Genomic DNA, 22372 nt, shown 5'->3' with positions numbered 1-22372 from the left:
CAATTAATATCTTTAAAGACGGTTTTCTCAAAATGAGTTTCTTTCTCCACTTTAGTAACACATACACCAAATGTAGCAGTTTTATTCTTATTTATATTCTGAAGATTTGTTTACAGAGAGATTTGTTCATATAATATTTCCCTGATTTTATTACTGCACGTTATCTATTTGCATTAGTAGATTTCAATTATAATACATATCTTTGAAGACGGTTTTCTCAAAATTAGATTTATCTCCACTTTAGTAACACTTACATACACCAAACTTTACAGATTTATTCCTATCTATGTTCTGAAGGTTTTTATAGAGCAGTTTCTTCATATATCATTTGCCTGATTTATTATTACACTTTATATATTTGTGTCTGTAGACTTCAATTACAACACATACCTTTAAAGTTTATTCCTCCGCTTCAGGAACACTTACACACACCAAATTTTACAGTTTTATTCCTCTCTATATTCTGAAGGTTTTTATAGAGGGGTTTGTTCACATGATATTCCCCATGTTTTTTTTTACACTTTATAAATTTGCATCTGTAGATTTCAATTGCAATACATATCTTATAGATGGTTTTCTCAAAATTAATTTCTTTCTCCACTCCAGTAACACTTACTTAAACCAAATTTTACAGTTTTATTCCTGTCTATATTCTGAAGGTTTTTATAGAGGGGTTTGTTAATATATCATTCACCTGATTTATTATTGCACTTTACGTCAGTATATATTTACGTCTGTATTTCAATTACAATACATGTCCTTAAAGAGTTTCTTCCTCCACTTCAGTAATACTTCTGTACATGAAACTTAGCAGTTTTATTCCTGTCTATATTCTGAAGGTTTTTATTGAGGGGTTTGTTCAAGTAACATTTATACTGATTTATATAGCATTTTATTCCTAAAAACGTGGTGAAAATGCATTTTTGTTTTTTTCTGTCTGTTGACAGTATTTTCTGATTTCTGGAGTAATAAAAAGAGAAATCCAAAATCCCTTCTGTAAAAACATTTAATATGTCAACAAAATCAAACAAGACTTTAGAACCTGAATGTTCAGATTTCTCATTGCATATTTCTCATTTTTGGTTGCAATATTCCTTTAATATTGCTGAACCATCACATATTTTAAAATCCAGTGTTTAGCTGCAGTACTTTCTGATGCTGATGTGTTAAATATCAGCTGTCGTAGAATCAGTTGGAAATGATGCTGAAGTTGATAGATAACATGTTTTTGGGCTCCTCAGTGCTCCTTCACCCCCAAGTGAGTCTGCCCTTTCCTGAAACCAGCTGAAGATCTTTTATGCATTAGCTTTTTAATTTGATGATCTGCATTAATCAGGGTTGTTCTGTCAGCTGGAGTGGCATCAGGAGGACATGATCACGACCAAACGCTCCTCAGAGCTCATGAACGAGTCGTAGATCTGTTTATTGAACTACACCATCATAATGGAATGGTTTCATTTCTGTAAACAACATCTGTCTTTTCCTGTAATATTCTTATTGTAAAATATTAGCTGGATTAGACTTTTTTCAGCTTTCCTGAAGAGGAAAACTGTTGCGTCAAGGACGTTCAATGTGGTAACATCACAGCAGGGAAATCTGTTACTTTGTAGCATTTTTGAATAAAATAAATTGAAACCTGAAGACTTTATTAAAGGATTAATTTATTTTGCACACAATATAATTATTTTTCATGCATAAGAAACACTGTATAAATTCTAAGCATTATTGATCACACTTGCTTAATCCACAGTTATTATAGTTAAATAAAACTATAATATTTCATTTTTATTACTTGAAATAAAATAAAATACAATTAAAAATCAATTTTAAATATAACAAATTACAATTATTTTATTTCAGCTAGTTGCCTAACATTTCACATTTTTATTTAGTTTAACTTGATACAATAACTAAAACTACAACTGAAATAAAATTTATAAAAATGATATAGACTTAATAGTAACAAATTTACTAAAACTTTAACATTAAAATGGAAACAAAAATATAAAAAGTATTATTAATATATACATATATTAATAATAAAATATTTAAAATATAAATAATAAATTTTATACAAATATTAATTTATTTAAATATACATATTAAATTTAAATGTATTAATTAATTTAATTAATATCACTTACATTTGATAAAAATACTTGGACAGCACAAAAGACTGAATGAGATATAAAATTACATTTCTTGGATGCTTTTTAAATATACATATGTGTAAAAGTCTCTAGACGGGCCATGTGTGCAGAATGCATGGAGAAAATAAGGAAATAACGTTTTAAAAATAATATTTTTATTCACCACATGCAACTTAAAAACATCATCACTTACATAATTTAATTGAACATTTTTATCATCCCTGCTTATACAATAAAGCATCAGCATTCAGTTATTGCTCTAGTTATGACCCATAATCGGTCTACAAACTCATGTGCTGAGCTTTATATATGACATTTACTGCTTCTCTGAGAATTTATAGAAAATACACACACTGCCAAGAAACAGGTGTGTAAAAATGATTCACTTTAACAGAGGAGAACTGAGGGAATGCAGAGACAATTGAACATTTTTATCATCCCTGCTTATACAATAAAGCATCAGCATTCAGTTATTGCTTTAGTTATGACCCATAATCGGTCTACAAACTCATGTGCTGAGCTTTATATATGACATTTACTGCTTCTCTGAGAATTTATAGAAAATACACACACTGCCAAGAAACAGGTGTGTAAAAATGATTCACTTTAACAGAGGAGAACTGAGAAATGACGCAGTATTTCTGCTGTGCTGTTTTATAATTCATATGTTGCATCTTCAGATTTGCGATCATTCTGATTTTTCTAGACACATATTTTGTTAAATAAGGATTTGAGCATATGGTGAATGACAGTACAGATCATTTTTTAACATGTTTACCCAGTGCATGACTGAAGCCATCTGCTCAGTGTTTCTCTCTTTTAATTGACTTGATTGATAGTTTATAGTGTTTCAGCAGATCTGCTTTACTGGAGAACAAATTTGTAGCCAAAAGTGAGCTAAAGCTGACAAAATCTCCAAAAACCTCCATTTGGGGATGTCCTCATTTGTAAAACTGGTATAAAAATAAAGTAAACAAAATTATTTTTTAAATTATAAAAATGCAGAAAGTTTCCTGTGAGGGGTAGGTTTAGGGGTAGGGTTGGTGTAGGGTGATAGAATATACGGTCTGTACAGTATAAAAACCATTACACCTATGGAGAGTCCCCATTTAGATATCTAAGTAAACGTGTGTGTGTGTGTGTGTGTGTGGTGGTGGTGGTGGTGTGTGTGTGTGTGTGTGTGTGTGTGTATATATATATCGTGCCAAACTCATTTAGTGACATCTCACAGAAAATAAAAATAATTTAGATCACATCAATATATTTAAATAATATTTCTATCCACACTGTTCATGTTGATAATTCATGCTGCATAATGAGAACAGACACAACACAGGACAATGCATATTTTTGTCTTGAAATTAAAAAATATATATATTTGAAAAATATTTAAGAGAAAAAAATATTTTATTATTTTATAATATATATATATATATATAATTTATTTATTTTTTCTCTGCACACAACAGGAAGAGGGAGGGCTGAGGGACTTTTAATTTGTTACACCTGTCTGGAGGGAGCAGGTGTTTGTTTGAGGCCTGTTTGAGGTCTTTAGTTCAGCTTCTCTTAAATAACTCAGTCCTTGTATTTTTCTAAATTATTTTTCATGCATCTTTGTGGAATAATTGTGATTCATCTGGGAGTAAACTGGAGGATTTCAGGACAAACTGAAAAAACACTTGGTGAGGTCAGTGTGTGTTTCTTTCCATGCTGAAGGGAATGATGTGAGCTGCTTTAATATGCTGAGATTGTGCCGTTTTGATTCTTGAGTTCAGAACTGGATGTGTTCGTGATTGTTGTTAATGACTTACAAAAAGCTCAATCATTAATGAAGCATCTAATAATGGTGTATGAATATATTGAGTGGATTTTTGATGTTTGCATATTGTTTATAGTGTTTCTGAATCTGTAGTGTGGAATTACTTCTGAAATCAGAATTATTGTCATAGTAAAGGCTGTTGGTGAAGCTCAGTGATTTCATAAGTATATTTGTCTTATTTTAAAATTAGTTGCTTAACTTTCCTTTTCTGAAAGTAGTTTAGTGGCATTTTTCATGATTGCGGTATACTTTTGTACCCCATTACAGTTTTTGTTTGTTTGTATGTACATTATGTATTTATTTATTATTTATTTTTATGTATTTATTATTTTTATTTATTTATTTAGCGTTAGAGAGGCAAATTCCTTTTTTTTTTATTTTATTTGAGAATTGGTATATTAGACAAATGTTGTTGTTGTTGTTATTATTATTTAACATAATAATATCTATAGCATGTGCACCAATAATGCGATTTTTTCCAATAATCAGCAGGTTGGAGATATTCCATAAATAACATGTATTTAAATATTTTGCATTCTACCTATGATAAAACTGCACTAAATGTTAAGTTTTGTGTAGGAGGGCCACGGGTAGGAAGCCTTTGAGCTGTGTTTATGATCTATGCACATAACAGTGACTGTAAAATATGTATTTTAGGCATAGGAGGAGGGTGTACCAACTCCAGGGTAAGGCTAAAAGTAGCTTAATGTAACTAAAAACTTCATAAACCCGGCTTTTTAGGCAAGAACCAGATATGGGTGTCATGGCTAAAAAAATGTTTTTTTAATTGGACTGATTTTGTATTTAAAGTGATCACAGTTTAATAAAAAACTTTGAAAGTTGCTAATTATAAAATTTTTATTTCCATGCTTATTCAAACTCGAAAAGCGAAAGTAAAGAATATTGTGACCAACTTCGCAAGTTTAAGCACTCTCAAAAAAAATCATTATAATCAATGAAGATGTCTGGGTGTGAGGGGTCCAAGGTGATTTTTTAGCCCTTTTCCTCACTCTGGAGATGTAAAGATCTTGGAGGCTGGGCAGAGGGGCACCGATAATCCTCTCAGCAGTCCTGACGGTCTCTTGATGTCTGATTTGGTAGCTTAACCAAACCAGACAGTTATGGATGAACACAGGACAAATTCAATGATAGCAGAGTAGAACTGTTTCAGCAGCTCCTGTGGCAGGTTGAACTTCCTCAGCTGGCGAAGGAAGTACAACCTCTGCTGGGCCTTTTTTGCAATGGAGTCAATGTGAGTGTCCCACTTCAGGTCCTGAGAGATTGTGGTGCCCAGGAACCTGAATGACTCCACTGCAGTCACAGTGCTGTTCATGATTTTTGGAACGTTTCCGGAAACTTACCGGAAATTTTCCACCCCTTTGCAACCCTAGCGGTGAACCCCAATCTCCTTCCTTTAACCGGCTCTCTCAGCGTTCCGGACTGAATGCGGTGTTTGTGTAGCCGTGTGTTTGGACACTTGTGTCCGCGAGAGACGGCGCTGGAAGCATGAATGATGTATTAGTTGGAAGCGGCTCTAATGAATCTGTCAATGCAGGGATGGAAACGTTTGTACGGCTCCTTTGTATCAATCAGACACACTCTCTCCTGGGAAATCGATCGGCAGCGCCTGCTTTACAAGCCCCGGGTCGCCAGTGCTTATCCTGGCCTTGTTTGTATTGAAAGAGAGACAGGAGAGGAGGACTGTGGGATTGAGGCAGCGTTTATGAGGACGTGCAGTTAAACTAGATTAGCTGTTGACTTCATAACACACTCATAAAGGAGGCAGATGATGGTGGGATTTATTAATAAAGGTTTTTGCATTTGCTCTGCTCTTGCATCATGTTTCTGAATCACAGATGACACTGAATGATTGATTCACTGATTTTACTTACAAGCAAATGCAATAGTAGTAGCATTTATTGAATGAAGTATTAAGGTATGAGATGACGTTTTATATTGTGAATACTGTCAGAGCAAAAGCGGTGTGATGGTATTCTGTATGTCAAACTACAGTAATGCATTGATTAAATTTGCATCTTTATTTATCATGTAAAAACATACCTTGCATTCAGTTCTGGCCTTACATTTTTTTAAGCATAATCAAAAGTAATTTCAACTTCGGTTTTTTTTTTTGTGTTGTTGAGTTTCATATTGGTTAACATTTTAAATTAGATTAAATTTTTTTCTGTTTTCTAAGTTGAAGAAATTGTGTTTTTATCTTTTTTTTCTTATATGTAGTTTTTAATAATTTATTATTACATTTTATTAATAATTTTATATATTTTTTGCTATTTTAGTACATAACATTAAACTAAATGAAAATGAGACTTAAATTAAATCTTGTCTAAATTAAAACGCATCTTGTGTTTGCAAAGTCCGAAATATTTAGTGCAATGCAATGACATCAACTAGCATTTTCGTGTCAAAATGACCAGGACACGACAAGATTTAGTGTTGAGTGAACACAAAGCATCTGTCCTCATTGGCCTCCACAAAACCTTGACGGTAAGTTTGCTTTTTCTCTTTGATTAGCATCAGTTTCAGAGCTATCCGAGATGAAAAGCTGAAAAGCTTTCACTAGGTCATGATTACTTTGGCTCATATTTAGGATGAGAGATCTGAATGCACGACTCGAGCGCTGTGTGAGATTTCTCTCGACACGCTGTGGATTCAGACCAGAGAACGGCTGCTTTCATGTCAGTTCAAATGAAAGCCATTTGTCTCTGATACACAGACTGTCTGAACAGTTTAGCTGATATCTCAGATCACAACGGACTTTCTCAGCTGGAGAGACCTGTTGTTCTGTTTATTTTGATTGTGATGAAAAACCCGTGAGAGATGATGTTCGGAAAGTATAAGGTCAAAAATTATCAAAGACTTCTGCTTTCCTGTCCCAAACCTATCTTCAGTAACAAAAGGGCCATTTGGCATTCCTGAAGGCACAGAGGTGCTGATAGTGATCAAGGCCTGTAGGCCAACATGTGTATACACCGGGGGTCTGCTAATTGTCACACCTTTTGCCCAGTGGGTGAAGTTATAATCTGCTGATTGGTCAGTTTGAATGTCTCACATTTGGTTTTTAGTCACATGGTCAAGGAAGGGATAAAAGAGGACTGTAACTGTTGCTCTGTCTCTTTCCTTGGCTGGCTCTCTTCTTGGGTCTCTGCCCTCTCTCCCTCTTTTTCTTCCTCTCTCTATCTCTTTCTCTCAGGTAATATTTTACATGTTGGGTACAATTAACTATGCTTTACCATCCTTCATCTATTTTGTAACCAATTCAAGTGTAACCATAACAAAATATTGTTATTAAACCATTTCAATTATTAATTATGTGCTAACTAGTCTTGATTCAAGGTTCATCTTAAAGTGTTACCTATTGCAATACAATAGTCACACAATAGCAACGCTCTCCCACATATGTAGCTATTCTAACTGCGCTTATTTCCGTCGTTGGTATAAGTGGCAGTGGGTGGTAATAGACTAGAAATGTACAGTTTTATACCATCGTGCTGATAACGTTTCTTTAGTCATTCGGCAATCCTACAGCCTGAACCACCGTAGGAAAACCATCCTTACAAAAGCACTGATGATTGTTCATGTTGTGATCGCGCTGATGCTTCAGACTCTGGTTTTGTGTTTCGGTCCGGTTGTGTCCGTCTCAGTAATGTTTATTGGCCTCAGCTGCTCTCAGACACAAAATAGCAGCGTTCATGTCCTCCATGGATGCATTAGTGCCCATCATGAGGATCGTCTCTGTCTTTGTCTGATTTTGGAAATATGCATATGCTGTACATTAATGGACACATTCAGCTCATAAAAACTCACGACTACATTAATTGACAGCTCATAGACACTACCGTAATAATCCAGATTTTTTTATGTTTTTAAGGTCTGTTCTGCTCACCAGAGCTGCATTTATTTGATCAAAAGCAGTAAAAATTGTGAAATATTATTGCAATTTAAAACAGCTGTTTTCTATATGAATCTCTGTTAAACTGTAATGTATTTCTGTGATGTGCAGCTGTATTTTCAGCATCATTCCTCCAGTCTTCAGTGTCACATGATCTTCAGAAATCAGTATAATATGCTGATTTACTGCTCAAGAAACATTTCTGATTATTATCAATGTTGAAAACAGTCGTGCTGCTGATTTTTTTTAATAGTGTGTGTGACTGTGTGTGTGGAAAATATCAAACAAAAATACACAATTACAATTTTTACTGTATTTTTGATCAAATAAAGCAGAAGAGACTTCATGCAGAAACATAAAAAAACATAATTATTACAAACTTTTGATCGAAAAGAAATAAGTTGTTTTCCTTTTAATTTCGTGCATGATTTCTGAAATATTTTGGCATAGACCTTTTAAGATTTTAATTTTTATTATTTTAATTGTCGGTACTTATGTCTCGACACTCAAAACATATTTTAAATACTGTATATATATTAAATATAAAAAAAAGAAAAATAATAATAATAATATATACTGTATATATATATATATATATATATGTGATTTAAATTTATAAAAATATTTATATATACATGTACACACATACATAAATGTATATTATAAAAAAGTAGCATTAAAATAGCATTTTGTATCATTTATGTTTTAGAATCGCATGCACTGATAAATCAAAGTAAATGGAGTCCGTTTAGATTTGATGTTGACGTTAAATGTTCGTTTGCGTTATTGTAGCACAGCCGTGAGTTTCTGCTGTTCACTTGCTCGTTTGCTGATCAAACTCATCAAAACTCATTAGCCTTTTTGACACGCCAAAGAAAATATCGACTCCTCAGGAAAAACAACAAGCACATTTCAGGTCCAATCACAGCTGGAGATCGCATGAAAGAGATGTGTGAAGCAGTTGCAACAACACGATAAATAATTGAGCGCCATTAAATTCAAAGCGCTGTGTAGAAACGATGCATCGATTAAACCGGTGTAGTTATCCAGGGCTTCTTTAAGTCCAACTAGCCATTCAGATAACCCACTAACTAGTGTATTTCAGTAGCTGTGGACACCCCTGCTAGATAATTCATACTAAACGGTCATATGTGCGGTTCTTGAAACGTTCTCTGGAGACTCTCGTCCAGGAATCACGGTGTTGAATGATCTTCCTGCGCTGAAGCTCATCTGCGTTCATCACGTCCGGCTCAGAGCAGAGAGAGTGATTCATAAAAGCACATGAAAGCACTGGTATCTGCGAAATTGATGACAGAAAAGACTTCTTTAAATAAACCGAGAGCTTCATCCATCCTGTTCCATCGCTGGGGTTTTATGTGCTCCATCTCTCATGCCGTGGCCTTTTTTTAGTCTTGTAATGACAAGCGAGAGTAATTTGAGATTAAATCTTCCCTTTGACACAGTAAATGAAGTGAATACCGTAGTACAGACAAACCCTGGGGTGTTTGGAGCTGCTGTGTGTAGAAGGTAGTAATTGTTTTTGGACATGAAACATGAAGTCTCTTTTGCTCACCAAGGCTGCGTTTATTTGATCAAAAAATACAGTAAAAATTGTGAAATAGTATTAGAATATAAAACAGCTGTTTTCTATGTGAATCTCTGTTAAACTGTAATGTATTTCTGTGATGTGCAGCTGTATTTTCAGCATCATTCCTCCAGTCTTCAGTGTCACATGATCTTCAGAAATCAGTATAATATGCTGATTTGCTGCTCGAGAAACATTTCTGATTATTATCAATGTTGAAAACAGTCGTGCTGCACAATATTTTTGAGCAAACCGTGATGCACTACCTTTCATAAGTTTGGGGTAGAAAAAGGAGAAATTAATACTTTTATTCATCAAGGATGCATTGCATTGATCAAAAGTGACAGTAAAGACATTTATAATGTTGCTGTTCTTTTGAACTTTCTATTCCTCAAATAAACATTAAAAAAATATCCTTTATTTCTACAAACATTTTAAGCAGCAAAAATGTTTATATTCTTATCAAAACTGATAATAAGAAACTTTAATAAAAGTAATAAAAAAATTAAAAAAAATAATTAAGCACCAATAATAATTGATAATAAATGATCACTTAAGTACATAATAATAATAATAATAATAATAATAATAATCATCTAATAAAAATGGCAGTAAAGACATTTATAATGTTACAAAAAAATATTTTATTTTATTTATACAGCTGCGCATCACAGAAATACATTACAGTTTAACAGAGATTCACATAGAACACAGCTGTTTTAAAATATAATAATATTTTAAAATTTTTACTGTATTTTTGATCAAATAAATGCAACCCTGTTGAGCAGAAGAGACTGTATTGTATATTCGAGTACCATAGTTATTTTGACATTTGTTTCATAGCATTCTGTTAAATACCTAGATGCACCATTTCCACTTCTGGAGCAGATATTATGTGTAAAAATCCCACAGGCGTTTACATTTATGCTTTTAGTAGATGTTTTTATCCAAAGACAGGAAGAAACGCCATATGTTGGTGATGTTTTACAAAGACAAACACTGCTTTTATGTTCGTCAGAGAATGCAAACATCTAATATTCTGTGTGAAAACTCCTCTTTAGTCCAAACATTGTAATGGTAGAGCAGCCAGTTGGCATGACAAAGTTTTTTTTCTTCTTATCTCTCTCTGAGTAATGCAACACAAATTATCCAAGTGCAAAAAAGAGAGGAGAGCTTTGTAAATTAGTCTCTTTCATTTTGATGTTACGCTCTCGCTGTTACAGGCTCTGCTGCAATACGTGATTCTATCCATTCTCAAAGAACTAAATGTTTTTAAAAACTGCTGCTGCTTCCAGCACTTCAGTTTAGGATGTACACGAACGAACTGCTCGTAGTGCAAAGTCTGTTTGGTTAAAGGTGCTAATGAATCACATGGGTTATGTTATATCTCAGTGACTGTAATGCACTTTAATGCTTGTTTTCTCTAGCAGTGCTTTTGCATGTTGGTTTTAAACATCTACTTTCTTAAATTTGAATCATTTCTGAATGCGGTCCTCCAAACTAATGTTAAAAGACATAATATAAAAGACATTGACATTCGACACTGGCATTGATGTAAATTAATGTTAACAGTTTTACATTCATGCATTTGGCAAACGCTTTTATCTAAAGAAACTTGCATTGCATTATACACTTTATTAACCCATGCATTTTCTGGGAATCAAACCCACAACCTTGGCGTTGAAATTAATGTGAATGTGTTGCAGCTGAACGTGTTACATAGAATACAAAAATGAATTCTAACTACGTTTTGCATTCACTGAAATGAATATATCATGTTTTCACCAAGTTGTTCTTTTGTAATATGCATTATGTATTTTCTGAGAATTTGTATTTTTATTTAGTGCACAAAGTTGCTTTACTGTAAGGATCACTGAAACTGAGTGCATGGATTCGGCTTTTCTTAGAGGTCATTTTAATCTTATTTAATTAAACACCAAATGAATTTTATGCATTCTGTCTGGATTACATCTGTTTAAACTAATGTTTGTGAATGCATGGATGCATTGTATAAATATGTTTAACCCTATAAAGCTACTGGATCGTATTTAATGCACACATTTCTAAGGCTCTAAATAATCAAACTTTGCTGTTAAACCTGTTTCACACTCGATCTACTGCATGCATTCTGTCGTCTGATTGATAGTTTGGAGTGTTTTATCCAGTCAAAGCTCTTTTAGTGTAATTGCACAAACGTCCAGCTTCAGCTGGAGCATCTCGTGTCAAATCTTGACTGATTTTGATCAAGTAAAGGTCAGAATAACTGCAGTAATATCTCCAGATGAACACTTACTGGACTGAAGCAGCTCAGCTTTACTTGATTCTCCATCAATCATGTTTTAGAGTCTCAAATCTGATCCTCAGGATCTTTTGAGGAGCGTTTGTTTCCAGAAGCTTTACTTTCACTGTTCCTCAGCGGAGGAATGATCTTCACAAGCCTCCAGAACATCTCACATCTTCTGAGGAGCCTTTATTTCTTCAGCTCTCAATCACTGCATTATATGTTTGGAGCATTTCAGTCTCATCTCACTGAGACAGATTACTGGAGATATAGAGCGACCGCTGATATTCAGATCATTTTATGTCAGCATCTGCTGTAGTGTTATACAGATGTCACTGATTTACATTACAAGCAGCAGAATTTCATCATGTAAATATCAGCATCTGCACCACATTCAGATTTTTGCTCAGTTTGAGTCTCTGAATAAAATTGAGCTGTTTTTACTTCATATTCTCACTGCAGACTATAAGAGCCATAAAAGCCTGATGCATCAAACAAAACAAAAAAAAAACACATGCAAAGAGATTATTTTTAATTATTTTGTCTAAAGCTTCAATAAACCATTCCATTTAAAAATGCAAGACTGTATTTCATATATCAGGCTTTACAGGGTTAAAGCATCTTGGTTTATTTCTTCATCTACTTAAACATCTTAAGGAGTTTTTCTCATTGTCTTGTCACATTGTTTGTTAGCTATTCTTTCTAAACAATGGCTATGCTTCGAAACAATGTGTATTATAAAAAGAAATGTATTTGAGCCAAATAACAAATGAAGCTATATATTGTTTTCTAACAATAATGGAACCATTCTCTTTATAAAAATGTGTTTGGCTGCTGTCCGTGGTGCTGAACGTCGCCTTCATAAACCGCTGAACGATCCGCTTCACACGAACTGAGGATGAACCAGAGGCTTTTTCAGATACAGCAGTTACAGTCAGGGTGAAAAGAGAGACAAATTCAAATAAATGTAATTCTTCATTCAGAGAAAGTGTGTGTGGTGTAGATGAGAGTGCGAGCAGTGCTGCATTGAAGAGCTGCTGGAATGTAATTGGGATGCTGCAGTGCACTCTGGGTAAAGGACGCTTGCAGCTCCAGCCGTGAGTCACGTATGGAAATCATGCCATGACTAAAGAGGCGCCTGGTTTTGTGAATGAAACTCCTCGCTGCTCGACAGACTGATTTCTCTCTTCCCGGAGCAGACGAATGCTGACGGCAGGCTTTCTAAGCACAGGCACTCATCACACATGACCTTATATCAGATCCGCTGCTCTCGAGTTTTAAATAAGCACTGATGGCACGAGCTGAACCACACATTTTTACTTCCCTAAAGGCTGAATTCTCTCTCTTGATCGTGTTGTCTGATTTGATGGGAGTTTTCACCCACTAACTTCCAACCTCAAAATGCTTTAAATGTAACAGGGATTGCACAAAGTGCTGAAAATCTTGGTTTATTAGTGTTTATATATCAATTAATTAATTAATTAATGTTTGTTTGTTATTCTATCTATCTGTCCATCTATCTACTATACAGTGATACTAGTGGAATATTTTCATGTGTGTGTATATATATATATATATATACACATTCTCACACTCACATTTTTTATATTTTATGGGATTGCACAAAATGTTGAAAATAAAATAATGGATTATTGGTGTATATATTTATTTATTTTTAACAATTTTTATAATTTATGTACTATCCGGTTATACTACTGCAATGTCTTTTGTTTTTTCTCAGCTTTACTTGATTCTCCATCAATCATGTTTTAGAGTCTCAAATCTGATCCTCAGGATCTTTTGAGGAGCGTTTGTTTCCAGAAGCTTTACTTTCACTGTTCCTCAGCGGAGGAATGATCTTCACAAGCCTCCAGAACATCTCACATCTTCTGAGGAGCCTTTATTTCTTCAGCTCTCAATCACTGCATTATATGTTTGGAGCATTTCAGTCTCATCTCACTGAGACAGATTACTGGAGATATAGAGCGACCGCTGATATTCAGATCATTTTATGTCAGCATCTGCTGTAGTGTTATACAGATGTCACTGATTTACATTACAAGCAGCAGAATTTCATCATGTAAATATCAGCATCTGCACCACATTCAGATTTTTGCTCAGTTTGAGTCTCTGAATAAAATTGAGCTGTTTTTACTTCATATTCTCACTGCAGACTATAAGAGCCATAAAAGCCTGATGCATCAAACAAAACAAAAAAAAAACACATGCAAAGAGATTATTTTTAATTATTTTGTCTAAAGCTTCAATAAACCATTCCATTTAAAAATGCAAGACTGTATTTCATATATCAGGCTTTACAGGGTTAAAGCATCTTGGTTTATTTCTTCATCTACTTAAACATCTTAAGGAGTTTTTCTCATTGTCTTGTCACATTGTTTGTTAGCTATTCTTTCTAAACAATGGCTATGCTTCGAAACAATGTGTATTATAAAAAGAAATGTATTTGAGCCAAATAACAAATGAAGCTATATATTGTTTTCTAACAATAATGGAACCATTCTCTTTATAAAAATGTGTTTGGCTGCTGTCCGTGGTGCTGAACGTCGCCTTCATAAACCGCTGAACGATCCGCTTCACACGAACTGAGGATGAACCAGAGGCTTTTTCAGATACAGCAGTTACAGTCAGGGTGAAAAGAGAGACAAATTCAAATAAATGTAATTCTTCATTCAGAGAAAGTGTGTGTGGTGTAGATGAGAGTGCGAGCAGTGCTGCATTGAAGAGCTGCTGGAATGTAATTGGGATGCTGCAGTGCACTCTGGGTAAAGGACGCTTGCAGCTCCAGCCGTGAGTCACGTATGGAAATCATGCCATGACTAAAGAGGCGCCTGGTTTTGTGAATGAAACTCCTCGCTGCTCGACAGACTGATTTCTCTCTTCCCGGAGCAGACGAATGCTGACGGCAGGCTTTCTAAGCACAGGGACTCATCACACATGACCTTATATCAGATCCGCTGCTCTCGAGTTTTAAATAAGCACTGATGGCACGAGCTGAACCACACATTTTTACTTCCCTAAAGGCTGAATTCTCTCTCTTGATCGTGTTGTCTGATTTGATGGGAGTTTTCACCCACTAACTTCCAACCTCAAAATGCTTTAAATGTAACAGGGATTGCACAAAGTGCTGAAAATCTTGGTTTATTAGTGTTTATATATCAATTAATTAATTAATGTTTGTTTGTTATTCTATCTATCTGTCCATCTATCTACTATACAGTGATACTAGTGGAATATTTTCATGTGTGTGTATATATATATATATATATACACATTCTCACACTCACATTTTTTATATTTTATGGGATTGCACAAAATGTTGAAAATAAAATCATGGATTATTGGTGTATATATTTATTTATTTTTAAAAAATTTTTATAATTTATGTACTATCCGGTTATACTACTGCAATGTCTTTTGTTTTTTTATTAATACGTTTTATTGCATTTTATATTTTTACTATAATGCATTTTAATGGGATTGCACAAAATGTTGAAAGAGAAAGTTATTATAAGTGGCACTATCCAGTGATACTACTGGAATGCATTTTATTATTATTAGTATTATTATTATCATCATCATAATGTTATGGTATTTGATTTTAATTATAAAATATTTATATATTTTTATTTTAACTATTTATTTTTGACGAATTATTATGAATGATACTATCCAGTTGGATATATACGATATACAGTGGGGAAAAAAAGTATTTAGTCAGCCACCAATTGTGCAAGTTCTCCCACTTAAAAAGATGAGAGAGGCCGAGCCCCTGCTTCCTCCAGCACTTTGCCCTTCTCTCTCAATCAGACAGGAGCTGACACACGTCTGCGCATCAGATGCACATGCCTCACATGCGTTTCCCTGTTTGCAGAACACGGTGGCCATCGCCTCCATACATTTCCCGCTGGCTACCCCTCGGTCTGGGGAGAACTGCACCTGTAAGCTGCAGCTGATCGTCTTCCGCAATGGAAAACTCTTTCCGTGCACGGGGAATTCGTCAAATCTTGCGGACGATGGCAAGCGCAGAAGCGTTTCGACACCAGTTGCGTTCACCAAATTAGGTAAGGCTGCGATTTTTCCCATGCATTCCATTCGTGCATCCAATACATCACTGCGTTTCGGCAAATAAGTGGTTTGCAATGGAATATTGTGTCAATAACGTCACATGCAATTATGAGAAAGCATGCGCGTTGCAACTGTTGCGTTGCAATTGTGCACGAGTTGGATTGGACTTGTTTGCGTGCGCAGTTAAGCTCATTTGTTAAATTCTGAGATGCACATCTCCGTGCGTGTGCGTGATTGCATGCATCAGCTTCCATATGGATGCAACACTTGAGGACTCTCCACTCGGGTCGTTACTTGACGCAATGTGTTGCTCTCCTGTGCAGATGGGTGTAGCCCCGGGAGCCCCGTGCAGCCGGTTACCGTCGCTCTCCGGCACTTCTCGTTGGGTGTAGACCCCACCGCGGCATACTGGGATTTTGACCTGCTGGATGGACACGGCGGCTGGCGCGCGGAAGGCTGCCACATAACGGGCTCCGCGCACAACACGACCACCATCCACTGCGCGCACCACAACAACCTCGCCGTGCTCATGGTAAGAGTCTCCCGCTCGTCAAAGTCAGATTAGAGCTATTGTGGAGGGCGGCGCAGAGCCAATGAAACACGGCGAGCATGCAAACAGAAGTGCTATAGTGTGAATGTCAGTGTTGCAAGGGCGAATGGTGTGAGGTGTGGATGGGCGCACGTGATAATGAGGTGTAAATGGCAATTGACGAGTGCGAATTCAATTCAGTTCAATGCACGTTTATTTGTGTAGCGCTTTTTGCAATGCGTGCTATTTCAAATAACAGGTGCTTTTCAAAATAACACTGCAGTCAAAAAATCTCCAAGAAATATGTGCTGGACTGCTGCTGGAGTATCTATCGTATGGAAGCAAATGCAATCAAATGCAATCAAACAAGAATCCTCTAATGCCGCCTTTACGCCGCAAAGCAGGCTCAGAAGCGGCTTATACATGTAGAACTGGATTTAGTGTTTAATTCTAAACATTTACCCAGAAATTAAAAGTGTACAAATGATGTCATTTTAAATATTAAAATATTAATCTAGAAACATGAAACAAACTAAGTAAATAAAAATATATATAAAAAAATAAGTGTACAATTAATTTCGTTTCAATATTTTTTTAATAAATTACACAAAATAATTTAATTAATTAATTAAGTTCACAGTAATGTCATTTAAATATTTTTAAAATATTAAAATATGAATCTATAAACATGAAAATACAAGGTTCTAAATAAATAAAAAATATAAAAAATGAAAATGCACAAATAATGTCATAATGACAATACAAAGTTTAAAATAAAAATATATATATAAAAAATGTAATAAGTGCACAAATGTTATTTTAATGATTTTTAAATATGAATCTACAAACATGAACATAAAAAGTTGATAATAAAAAAATTAAGTGCACAAGTAATGTAATTTATATAATTTTAAATATTGAAACATGAATCTAGAAACATGAAAATGCGAAGGTCTAAATAAATAAATGTAAAAATGTAAATGCACAAGTAATGTCATTTAAATATTTTTAAAATATTAAAATATGAATCTATAAACATGAAAATACAAGGTTCTAAATAAATAAAAAATGAAAATGCACAAATAATTTCATTTAATTTTTGAAATATTAAAATATGAATCTATAAACATGAAAATACAAGGTTCTAAATAAATAAAAAATGAAAATGCACAAATAATATCATAATGACAATACAAAGTTTAAAATAAAAATATATATTAAAAATTAAATAAATGCACAAATAATTTCATTTAATTTTTGAAATATTAAAATATGATTTTATATATATATATAGTGCATAAGTGCACTATAAGTGCACAAATAGTATTTAAATAATTTCAAAATATTCAATTACGAATCTAAACATTTAAATATAATACATTTTTAAAAAATATATATTATATATAATAAAAATTAAATGAACACTTTCATGGCAACCGCTAAGTTTAAGGCAGCTCTGAAACTGCATCGCTTTCGACAGATGAAAAGCCGCATCAGAGCCGCCTCTCTCCAGCTGCATGTTTTATTCCTCCTTTTATGCTGCATGGGGTCTTTCCACAGAATCTGGAGCAGCTTTAACTCACTCAGTAAAGGCCTGCAAGAGTCCAACAAGATCCTTCAGGATAAACTGAGAATAAAAGAGTCTCCGCGTCTCCAGACGGATCTTATTTGATTCTTAAAGGATTCTTGACTCATCCCATTAGGAATGCTTCCAGTTATGATCGAAATACCAATAGAAATCCGTCAGGATTTATTCGGCAAGGGAAGGCTCTCGGAAAGCCCTTATGCAACAACTTTTCCTTAAAGGCGCATCGGATGATGTTTCTCCATCAGCTCAGCTATGAGCCCGACTCGCTCCACAAGGACTGAACCTGTCATAAGTGTACTGTACGCGGTGAAAGCCCTCAGGTAAATGAGTAATTAGCGAGGGCACTTGTTCGCCCCCTTCCTTCTTCATGGCGAAGCGGAGCGCGGCGCTTTTACGCGCAGCTCAACGAGCGGCAGCGGCGTGTACATGACTCCATCGGTCTCCGCTCGGACTCATGCTCGGGATATGTGGGATTTCACCGCCTGAGAGGGATTTGATGTGGATTTTGAGAGCGCAATGCCATCCGATCGTCCCTAGTGGCGCCGAGAGCGCGAGCTCACAGCCGCCGAATGTTCGCCGACGAGTGGGACTCCATCGACTGGGAGGTCAGTCCGGTGCACCACAGCGGTTATGCATCGAAACCTGAATGCTTCTGTTGTGCACGGATGAGCGAAATATTCATCGTGCGGGATGCGCGAGCGATGCACTTAAAACCAAAGTGTTTATCGCATAATAGAGCTGGATTCAATTTAATTTGAGATGTTATATCATCGATTCTGGTCGTGCGTGTGGATCTGAGTGAGTGGAAGTGCTGATGCTCTCGTGATGCTTTGAACTTCACGCGTTAAAGGAGGTGAAAAAGACGTTGCATCGTCCGTTTGCGTGTTGTTTATCGTTTAGCTGTGCATGTGAGGGTTTGTGTGTGTGTGTGTGTGTGTGTGTGTGTGTGTGTGTGTGTGTGTGAGAGAGAGAGAGAGAGAGCGCTGATGCAGTCACCACACCCGCAGTCCGCAGTGTCTGAGGAAAAGAGGCTTTCAAACCGTTTGCGAAGCGCATTTATATCCCGAGCTCCGTGCTAAACTGGCGCCGCAGGGATTGGGTTTGTGAACCTGTTGCTCGGTTTCATCAGAGCTGCTCTAGAGCTGCAGATGTTCCAGTGGAGATCGCTGCTCTCCAGCGTCTGTTCTCCATCAGCAGTCAATGCTGTCACTTTAAAGTGACTGTAATATTGTTCAATTGTTATTATTATATTTTTTGAATTGCACTGATCAGATCTGGGATTCCAGCATCTATCAAACATGCATCATATGTGATGTGATTAGATATGTATTTATAGGTTCTGTAATTTACTGTACTTCACCTGATTTTCCCTTGCAATCAATCTATTACATGCAACCGTGTTTGTTTCTGACCTGATGCTTTTTGTTGCATGCTTGCTTTGTTGCTTTTTCACAATATTCCGGCAGTTTCATATCATAATTTAGTTTCTGAACCTGCTGCTCTTCTCCCAGATGTATTTTTTTTAGTGTAGCTTAACAGTAGTTTTGTGGCTAAAATGGCTAAAATGTAATTGCAAACCTTTTTGTGCTTTTTGTATAAACTGATTCAAACCAAATCTGGTTTCTGTAATAGTAGTTTTTGCAATGCTCAGACTTGCGTTTATATACCTAGCAAACAGTTGATGCATTATCACACTTATATATATATATATATATATATATAGTGAGAAAATACTGTTAATATTTGGTTATTTTCAGATTATGTGATCATATTATCAGATCATTAATTTTCTAAGCCCACATTCTCAAAATCCAAACAAGCCTTTATTAATCAAACTAGTTAAAGACTAATCATCTGATTAAATGTTAAACTGATTTAAATTACTTTAAAATGAAGGTGTCATAAATGCATTTTCCCATAAATTAAAAGTGCACATATAATTTCATTTAAATTAAATATAAAAATATGAATCTAGACGCATATAAAATACAAAGTAAATTTTTTTTTAAAATGTGCACAAATGTAATTGAAGTATTGTACGTATTATAGTATGACTATAAACATGAAAATATGTAAATGAAAAATATATGTGCACAAATAATATCGTTTGAACAATTTTTAAATATTAAAATCTAGATACATGAAAATACAAATTTGCAAATAAAAAATATTAAAAAATTAGTGCACAAATAATATCATTTTAATATTTTTTACATATTAAAATGAATCTAAAAACATGAAAATACAAAGTTGAAATTGACAATATTAAAAATTTAATAAATGTAATTTAAACCCAAGTGGTAAATACACTCTTAACCACCGATGCTGCATCACTTTACACAGAAGTAAAGCAGCATCAGAGCCGCCTCTGATACATGTTTTATTCCTCCTTTTATTCTGCGATGGGTCTTTAAACACCAAATTTGAAGCAGCTTTAACTGACTCGGACTAAATACAAAAGTTAATAAACTGAGGAAGAGAATAGCAAGAAAAGAGTCTATAGAATTAGTCTTATTTGGATCAGGATGGGCAGGATATTTCAGTATCTGAGCTTGTAAACGTGCTCGAGGTCACTGGAGCTTAGATGCATGTCTACTGTCACAGATCTCAACATCCAGCTCTGACATTTGGAAGGTAAACAATTGAAAGAGGTCACGACATCAGCCCTTTGCGATGCAGCTGTTTTCTGTCCGTCTGCTTGAACGGAGACCGATGCGGTGATGAGAGGAGAGTAGCTTGTCTGGATTCTGCTGATGTCTTGAAGGAGAAGCTGATGTGACGTTGTTGAATGCACATTCAGCTGTCGTTCACCTTGACGCCGCTCCCACCGGTCAGCCGTTAGACACCTGCTCCCTGTGGCGCGCTGGTAGCACATTCCTACTTCTTCATTGTGTTATGTGCGTGACAGAGCAGCCTGTTTCCAGAAGCCAATCATTTGTGCTTGTGTTTTATCAGAATTACTTGGCATGCAGTCTTGAGTGTTCTTAACGCAGCCTAGAAGACGTGAAATTTCATCTGGCCTGTTGAGACTTATATAGACTTATGTCTTTGCATAACAATAAAAGCCTAATGCAATGTTTCCTCAAGAAAGCTGTAGAAGAAGATATGTTTATTTACTCAAATGAAATGGTGTGATTGCTGTGCATGAGTCAAAATTAAAAATGATTTGGATGGTGATTTACACAATATGCATCGCATCAAAGCAGCTTTACAGAAAATAATGATGTTAATGTTTATAATATCTCTATTTTTTTTTAGATTACAGCTGTGCAATAATATAGTTGAGATTTTGCAATGATTTAAACAATCATGCAATTGAAATGTATCGCTCTATAATGTGTGTGTGTGTGTATATATAACAAAATACAAAAAATAGTTTATATAGATTAAAATCTTTACATTTACATATTTACATATAGTTTACATTTTTTGACAATATAATAATCAAGCCGCTGAGATTTTCTATATAGTACTTAATGTAAATGTTCTGTATGCATCCATGGAAGGTTGAATATACTTATAGAAGTTGTGTAATTCATTATTAATTGTTATATAATTATTTATTTTGTTAACACTATTTAAAGCCTTATATATATATGTATATGTGTGTGTGTGTGTGTGTGTGTATGTGTGTATGTGATGCATTATAAAATTATTTTAATGCATTAATTATGCTTTGTAATGCACCTTATAATGCTTTGTATGATCTCATGAATAAAAGCTATAATACATTATAATACATATTTATTCATTGTTACACCTTTAAAAAGTATAATGCATTAAAACACGACGAACAGACCTTCAAATATGATAATGCATTTTAACTTTGATAATAATTATTTATGAAAAGGTACAATGCATTAGAATGTACACAATGCATTATACATAAAGGCTGGAAGTATAGTATTACTATTAATTAAAGAGATTCATTTATATGAAGTTAATATAAGGACCTGAGTAGTTAGAAATGCCCTCCTGTTCTGATATATCTGTGCTTTATTTATATCTTTATTTATTTGTTGATTGAGGCTGTTTGTTGTGGCTTGATGAGTCATGAACTATATTTTTTTCTTCTGCATGTTGCCTGAAATATCTCAGAACCTTTATTTTGGTCCGTGTTTCTTTGTAAGCTTAGTCACACAAAGACTGCTTGGTTTCTTCGCCCACAGACGGGAAGTCTAAAAACTGTGTTTATCACCAGGACTTTTCCTAAACGACTTTTTGCACATAAGTCGTGACCGGAAACTGTGACATCTTTGGACAGTTTTGAGTTGTTTTCTTTGGTGTTTAGTGAGAAAGTGTGATGTGATTTTGGTGGAAAATGCTTAAAGGAATAGTTTTTTTTTTATATATTAATATCCTCATCCTCGGGCAATCAGTAGGATGAGTTTGTTTCTTCATCAGGTTTGTAGAAATGCAGCATT

The 22372-nt window shown here is 34.8% G+C and overlaps 1 protein-coding gene across 1 annotated transcript in view; it reads left to right on the top strand.

Annotated features, from left to right (window-relative positions):
- LOC107570923 (adhesion G protein-coupled receptor A3-like) overlaps positions 1–22372 on the top strand; it is a 100720-nt gene that overhangs the window by 42639 nt on the left and 35709 nt on the right. Inside the window, exons 12-13 of the mRNA XM_016257206.1 lie at positions 15638–15827; positions 16155–16363. Of these exons, the coding sequence (XP_016112692.1) occupies positions 15638–15827; positions 16155–16363 (399 nt within the window). The remainder of the gene's footprint in view (positions 1–15637; positions 15828–16154; positions 16364–22372) is intronic.

The sequence above is a fragment of the Sinocyclocheilus grahami genome, unplaced genomic scaffold (genome assembly GCF_001515645.1).
Source record: "Sinocyclocheilus grahami isolate Dianchi unplaced genomic scaffold, SAMN03320097.WGS_v1.1 scaffold1522.1, whole genome shotgun sequence".
Lineage (NCBI taxonomy): Eukaryota > Metazoa > Chordata > Actinopteri > Cypriniformes > Cyprinidae > Sinocyclocheilus > Sinocyclocheilus grahami.
Note: the sequence above shows the minus strand (reverse complement) of the source record. Positions and strands in the feature narration are given on the sequence as shown.